At 39.4% G+C, this 7,978-nt stretch overlaps 1 protein-coding gene across 3 annotated transcripts in view; it reads right to left on the reverse strand.

Annotated features, from left to right (window-relative positions):
* The window catches only part of LOC128318898 (NACHT, LRR and PYD domains-containing protein 4E-like), a 55,191-nt gene extending 49,289 nt beyond the window's left edge, over window positions 1-5,902 (reverse strand). For 2 of the 3 annotated variants that reach the window (XR_008302327.1, XM_053237027.1), the window contains exons 1-2: window positions 5,496-5,900; window positions 4,919-5,035 (exon numbers count right to left, since the gene is read on the reverse strand). Coding sequence is in view for 2 of the 3 variants with exons in the window: in XM_053237027.1 (XP_053093002.1) it covers window positions 4,919-5,035; window positions 5,496-5,548 (170 nt within the window). In the remaining variant the exon portion in view is untranslated. Of the gene's footprint in view, window positions 1-4,918; window positions 5,036-5,495 lie in introns of all 3 variants that reach the window. The other variant, XM_053237026.1, reaches the window with a different exon arrangement.
* Window positions 5,903-7,978: the final 2,076 nt, after the last annotated feature.

Here is a 7,978-nt window from a genome sequence, read left to right on the forward strand (position 1 = left end):
CCCATACAAACTGGAAGAGAAATGATGAAATGATAATGAAATGATGATGAAATGATATCTCAGAACTCTGATCTATGTTCAGGTTTCTACAAACAACACTGCAGATATAGCGCATTTTATTACAGAAAATAAAGAATTAGAGAACTGTACACTAACAGTTAATAACATGCCAATACTAGTCGTACTTTACAGTGAGGTCAATAAGGCAATTTCTCTGATGTTATCTGTCCTCATGGAGCCGGTACCATTTTATAGACCTGTTTCTATTGTTCTATGGGAGCAAAAATATTCCAGAAAATGTTTTTGAAGGAAAATGCATGCAGTGATGATTACTGATCTCCACAATCTAGAAATAAATGTATTGAGTTCTAATGTGAGAAGTGTTGCAGATTTTTCAGCAATAACACAAAGTTATATGTTGAATTTCACAGAGTTGGTGTGCATTGTTCTAAGTGTCAGTGAATACACTGTACACTACCAGTTAATAAAAAGCCAATACTAGTCATACTTTACAGTGATTTATATGGTGATTTGCACAGAGACGGTAAAGACATACAGTTGGTATGTTTTGTTCTCTGTGCTCGTACAGTTAAAAATTTGTATCTTGAGACCTCTGATTTTACAGAGACACTGGATCAGGTGTTTGGTGTGGACTGGAGAACAGGTGGAGTGTTCACATACTTCTGAACAGATCCAAACTAAAGAGAAAAAGTTTGATCAGTGCAAACCAAATAGGTTGGTGTGAAAGCATCCATATTCTCTCTCAATAGGACTGTGCAATATGGTGATACATATCGTAGGATGAGAAAATAGAATAATGAATAATGTCTATTGATAGATATTTTCCTATATCCTCTTTATCACCAATGTCAAAAAGCCACTTTTTGACAGCTGATTTACCTCACTAATGATGGAGCTAGGAGCAACTAGCAGTGTGCTAGTAAAAAAAAAAAAAAAAAAAAAAAAAAGGCTACTGAGTGGTGCAACAGAAAAGCATTCATCCTATTTTCCAGAAATCATGAGTTCAAATCCCGACGATGCCACGGCCATCAGTGGCCAGGAGTCCAAGTGAGCAAGTGAGTCCATGCTCTCAGGGAGGGAGGGGTGGCATACTCTCTCTCCCCTATCAATCACAGTGACACTAACTGATCATGGACGTCTGTGAGCTCATTCATACAGAAGTGGGCAGATACCGCTTTCCTCCAAGTGTGTTATGTTGAATGAGCAGGTTGTAAAGATGCGGTTGGTATCACTTGTGTCGGAAGTTAGTAGAGGACAGGGTCATATTATAGGGGAGACTGAACTGGACGGTGGGAATGAGCCATGAATAAATTAGGGAGAAATTGGGTGGAAAAAAAAAACAAGCATGGAGGAGCATGACAGAGTGAAACTCCCCACAACACTGTGTTACACAGAACAAAGGATGAGGAACTTGTACCTAAAAGGAACATAAAGGTGGAGTGTTTAAAAAAAGTTTTATTTACTTTTTATAGTTTGTATTTATATTATGTTTTTCATTTTCTCATTTGTGATAGCTCTGTTCAATGTCACTTTCAAAAAAAAAGAGAAAAGAAAAAGTGCCTTGCACTGGTGTTTAGTGCAGTTAGTTAGTTTTTCATTAATTTTACAAAAAACAAAATATATTGTTTATATATGTACTACATTATATATATATAAAAAGATAGATACGAACCATATTGTAAGATTTTGATAGATATTAACCATATCATAAGATTTTGTCCATATCGCCCAGCCATCAGTTTAGACATAACGTGTTAGTGTAAAACATGTTTATTTGGCGATAATTAGAGTAACAATTAACAAGCATTAATCGAAACATTGCAGTTCAGTGTTACATTAAAATAACAAACCATGCAGTAATACGTTTATAAATAAAAATACTCACACAGCTTTTGTGGAGACTTTGACCACTGGCACCAGCCTCAGAAGACCTTCCTCTGAAGGGTCATATTTCCTCAAATTAAACTCATCCAGCTCCTGTTCTGAGTTCAGTAACACAAACACCAGAGCTGACCACTGAGCAGGAGAGAGTCTGGTTCCACTGAGACACCTGTAACCTCCTCTGTTCAGGTAAGTTTGTACTTCCTGCACTAGAGAATGATCATTCAGTTCATTCAGACAGTGAAACAGATTGATGGATTTCTCTGGAGATGGATTCTTCCTGATCTTCTCCTTGATGTACTTGACTGTTTCCTGTTTGCTGTGAGAGCTGCTTCCTGTCTGTGGCATTAAGCCTCGTAAGAGAGTCTGATTGGACTCCAGTGAGAGACCCATTAGGAAGCGGAGGAAGAGGTCCAGGTGTCCATTATCACTCTGTAAAGTCTTGTCCACAGCACTCCTGAGGAAATCAGACATGTTTGACTTTCTGAGAAGATCAGACAGATCAGTGGTTTGTTGATTGGTTACATTTCTGCTGATGGAGGAGAGAAATGCATATAAAGCAGCCAGAAACTCCTGAACACTCAGATGTACAAAGCTGAACACCTTCCCCAGGTGAAGCCCAAACTCCTCTCTGAAGATTTGGGTACACACTCCTGAGTACACTGACACTTCTCTGACATCAATGCCACACTCTTTCAGATCTTCCTCATAGAAGATCAGGTTTCCTTTCTCCAGCTGTTGGAAAGCCAGTTTTCCCAGTGCCAGGATACTCTCTCTGGTGTGCTGAGGATCAGGGTCACAGTTCTGATGGTACTTTTGGTCCTTGTGTTTGATCTGAAAGATCAGGAAGTGTGTGAACATTTGAGTCAGAGTCTTGGGGATCTCTCCACTCTCTGCTTCAACCAACATTCTCTCTAGAACAGTTGCTGAAATCCAGCAGAAGACTGGGATGTGGCACATGATGTAGAGGCTTCTTGAAGACTTCATGTGTCTGATAATTTTACTGGCCAGGCTCTGATCACTGATCCTCTTCCTGAAGTACTCCTCTTTCTGAGGATCACTGAAGCCTCGTACCTCTGTTACCTGGTCTACACACTCAGGAGGGATCTGACTGGCTGCTCCTGGTCGAGAGGTTATCCAGAGGAGAGCAGAAGGAAGCAGATTCCCCTTGATAAGGTTTGTGAGCAGCACATCCACTGAGGCTGACTCTGTCACATCACACAATCTCTCATTGTTCTGGAAATTTAGAGGAAGTCGACACTCATCCAGACCATCAAAGATCAACACCACTTTGTAGGAGTCGCAGTCTATTAATTGTAGTTTTCTCATTTCTGGGAAAAAGTGATGAAGAAGGTTCATCAGACTGAGATTTTTCTGCTTCATAAAATTCAGCTCTCTAAAGGGAAGTGGAAACATGAAGAAGACGTCCTGATTTGCTTTTCCTTCAGCCCAGTCCAGAATGAACTTCTGCACAGAGACTGTTTTTCCAATTCCAGCAACTCCTTTAGTCAGCACAGTTCTGACGGACTTGTCTTTAAAAAGGTCATTACATTTGATGGGTGTCTCCTGTGTTGCTGGTCTCCTGGACGCTGTCTCAATCTGTCTCACCTCATGTTCATTATTGACGGCTCCACTCCAACCCTCTGTGATGTAGAGCTCTGTGTAGATCTCATTCAGAAGTGCTGAGCTTCCATGCTGTGAAATTCCTTCATTAATTCTTTTAAACTTCTCTTTCAGGTTGGATTTGAACTTTGGCTGATACACAGAGGTGAGTTCTAATAAACAAAGTAATAACATGTTTTAGTGAAAAATCACTGAGCACAATATAAAATGTAAAATACTTTCAAATGCTGCTGTTCATTCCTGATTCATGTACTAAATATTACTGAAGGAGCAGGACCATTGTACAGAGTAACCACAAGCTGGACCACGAACAGAACAGAAAAGCACCAGATGTACATGATACTAAAATCAAACTTAAAACTAAAAGTGTTAATATCTAAAACAATTTCCTCTCTCTAAAGTGAACCTGATGGAATAAAGTCATGACTCAGAGCTCTTACTGTTGTGCAGTGTGTTAGCGAGATCTGTGTGGTTCATGTTCTTCAGGACGTGCAGTGTGATCTTCAGCGCTCCCTCTCTGACACTGTGCAGATCCTCCTCATCCTCCACCTCCCTCTCAGTGCATGCTGGGTAATCTGGACTCCGGAGCTTCCTAAACCTCTTCAGCTCATTCTTTATCAGAGTGATGACTTTGTGTTCCAGCTCCTGGTTAGAAAGTCACAGTAACAGATCTAAATATTATAATGTTACACTGTGAGAGACGCTTTTATTTTATGAAAAGAAGAAAAGTCTCTTTCTATTAACACGGTTACAACTGACGTTCTGTCTGATTGCCCATAATCCTGCTGGACATCAATAAAACTGTAATTTGTAAATTTACATAAATTATAAACTGTATATTATCTTAAATCGAAAAACCTGCAACCTACTCACACACAAGTTACACAGAATAAAGACAAACACCTTGAATATGGACTCCAACTGATTTCTGCTGATGTTTGATTTCTTCTTTTGTGGTCTGTGAACAAACAAAACACATAATGTAATTTGGACTATATGTATTCATAGCTGCACAACGCACACTAATAAATACAAAGGCAGATATTTAACACTATCCTGTTAACACAATACACTGATTTCAGGATTTCCTAACTGACACTGACATATTTAGATATAAATATTTGAAAGAATAAATAAATAAAATGGTTATATAGTCATTAATTTCCCAGGTGTAAATGTTCTTCTGTAGCACCACAGACCCTCCAGCTCAGGGACTGCAGGCTGAACTGAACTCTTAAAGCAGTTTTCCTCACTGCCAGTCCGAGAGCTGCAGCACTGCACAGTTTAGTGTTTTACTGCTTCAACACCTGATAAAGCTCATGAAGGGCTTCATAATGAGACGAGTGAGTTTGATCAGGTGGAACACTGCCATAAAACACCTCACTATACTGACCTCACATCAGTAGAACTGTCTCTGTCTCTGAACTTAATTGGAGGATCCATTGACTGGTCACTCTTCATGGACACACAGCTGGGTTCTGGTGAGTCTGATCTCTTTCTCTCCATCATTCTAGAATTACAACAGAAATATCAGCAATAATTAATACTCTGCTGTCTCAGCACTGTTAAACAATGTGTTCATCATTAAACACCAAGAATTCCATCTTTTTAATTCAGCTACAGTCTGCACACTTATTCAGACAGGAGACACGCCTCATACCTCAGGAATTACTCTGATGTCAGGAGTCCCAATCACAGCTAACTGACTCAGCTGGGTCTTAAAACCTGTAGAGTTCACTGACTCAAAGCTATGCTGCTCTTATGCTACACATTACACAGTCCTTTTTACTCTTCTCTCAGTGAATGATTTCTCTAAACTGTTCTTACATCAGATCAGTGATATATTCACTGCTATTAAACACCTTAAAGCAAAGTTTAGTTCCTCTGTTAACTAGTGAGTGTTTAGAGATACAGATCTGTTCCCATGAGACGGTGTGTATTTATTGCTGCTGAATGGAAAAGTAACTCACCTCTCGTCTTTCTTTAAGTCCTGTTTTCCAGACACACTCATGTTGGAGGTCATGTCTCCTTCTCCAGATTACAGCAGGACACACGTTTACTTCACTCCAACATCGGTGTGTTAAATCAAACCCTGTATCAGCACAGAGTTCACTTACAGGAAATAGTCACGGTATCAAGTCCTAAAACAACCTGTGTACATTAAACCTTCAGTACAAACCCACAAAACTCTTCTGCATCTAGTGTCACTTCAGTGTGTTTATATATTATAGCTTTAGATTTAGAGACTCACTGTGTTTTTACTCCTGAAATGGTTTATTTTCCCCCAACACAAAATGGAGCTGCTGAGTTTTATTTTCACTGACACTCTACCTGAGCAAAGGGCAGTGACACATACACACACACCTGCGCACACACATTGTCACAGAGACGTGGTGCTGCTTTGTTTACCAATGGTGTACTGACTGCTCAAAATAAATCACTAAAAAATTACATATATTTTTTATAAGTATACAGGGTTGTGCTGAGAAAATATTTCCAGTAAGACTACTTCTTATCAAGAAGACTACTTCTTCCAGGGCTGATGTTAATTCCCTGTTTGTCCCAGATTAACCAAACACTGCAGCATTGTGTAAGTGCTGTTTCATCAAGTGTCCACCTCCTGAACCAGTATCAGGACAGGATTGCCCATCTGTTCCTGAACCTGACAGTCTTTATTTATCAGATGTGCTACAATAAAAGTTGCATGTCAGAGTTTCAGACTGTTTACACAGGCAATCATGTTGGGAGCTGCATCAGTCACTAAGCATCTCACCTTCCCCTGGATACCCCATTCCTCTATCAGTAACATCTTTACTTCAGCCAAATCTGCAGCCATGTAAGATTGGAGAATTTCCTGTTACCAGGTAATATTAATATAATGGAACATGATTGTCCACATATCAGATGTCAGACTCACTGCTGATACCTTCGGCCTTGGCTTTTTCCTTTGTTTCATTGTACTTCAGGGTCACTCTCATTTAAAGCAGCTCTTGTAGGGAAAGTGCAGGTAGAGTCCAGTGCACTGACACACTCCCTAAATCCAGTATCTTCGTGTGTTAAGGATGCCCACCCATTTAATCATATTAAGTAATGCTTCCTCAAGCCTTTGGTTTTGTCCCTACAAAAAAAAAAGAAAAAAAAAAGCTGATATTCACTACAAAAGGTATTATATTGAAGGTCAGATCATATGCATATGGAGTCAATTCAAAATAATAGCAATTTTATTCTTTATCCACATATACAATATTGGCTTGCATCATACAATAATTACACTATACTCTATACCTTGGAGTACTCTCTGCTGGTTCAGGTGCATTTTCATGCCCAAGCATTGATGTTTTATTGCTTTTTGCCAACTGCTGAGAGCAGAGCAAGCACTGCATCTGAAAATCTAACAGCATGTTTTGTTTAAAAAAAATAAAATAAAAGAATTAGAATCAACACAATTTAATGCAATGCATGTATTGAATACAATGTGAATAAATATACATCTGAGGAGATCTGTTTTTAAAAAAAAAAAAAAAAAAAAAAAGTTCATGCTTTTGAACCACTTCTCTTTCTTGAAGTTTCCATTTCTTGCAAATATGTGATTGACAGTTTGAATCGTAACACCACTCTGCCGCCTCACGTGAAGGTTTCACAGTTTTTTCCAAACACTGCACCTTCAAATGAACCGCTTTTGAACCAGTCACATGACTGCGTGTCCTGAATGAAGCTTCAGACCTCAATGATCATGTGACTACAGCAAAGCGACACAAGCATCAGCACACTGCTTTGGAAAACACTGCTTCACATTTTTTCAACACAAGCTCAGAAGCAGCTCGGTTGTAATGATGAGTCAACAGAGTGAGGATCCATTTGCAGCGTTTAATAAAAGGTAGACACAGTTGTACAGGCGTGGTCGATCAGCAGCAAACAGGGTCATCAGAGGCGAGACAAAGGCAGAGTAATCAGACAGGCGGATGGTTGGGGCAGGCAGCAAACAATCCAGAAACCAGAGAAAGCAGTCCAGGGTCAAACACAAGACTTCACGAAGAGTGAGGGTGAGACAGAGGCTTAAGTAGTCCCGGTAACAAGCTGCAGGTGAGCTCGTAATCAGTGCTGGGCACGGGGTGATGGGAAATGGAGTTTAGAGGGAAAAGTCAGTACTCTGGTGATGGTGACCTCTGGTGACGACCACAGAGGCCGGATTCATTACATCGGGTGTAGTTATGATCCTGGCTCACAATCTGAAATAAATTTAAAAAATTGTTTTATGTTAAGTATACTTTTTATTTTAAGCTTTATTTACTAACCCTCTGAATAATTTTTTAGAGTGTAACAGTCTAACACTGCACTTCTAATGAGTCAGGAATAAAACACTCAGCTATGTCACTTCACTCATTTTTTTCTTCTATTTTCATTTTATTCTTTATTTATTTGTTTGTTTCCAGCACCCAACTTTGCTTTATTT

Source organism: Pangasianodon hypophthalmus, chromosome 9 (assembly GCF_027358585.1).
Source record: "Pangasianodon hypophthalmus isolate fPanHyp1 chromosome 9, fPanHyp1.pri, whole genome shotgun sequence".
Classification (NCBI taxonomy): Eukaryota; Metazoa; Chordata; class Actinopteri; order Siluriformes; family Pangasiidae; genus Pangasianodon; species Pangasianodon hypophthalmus.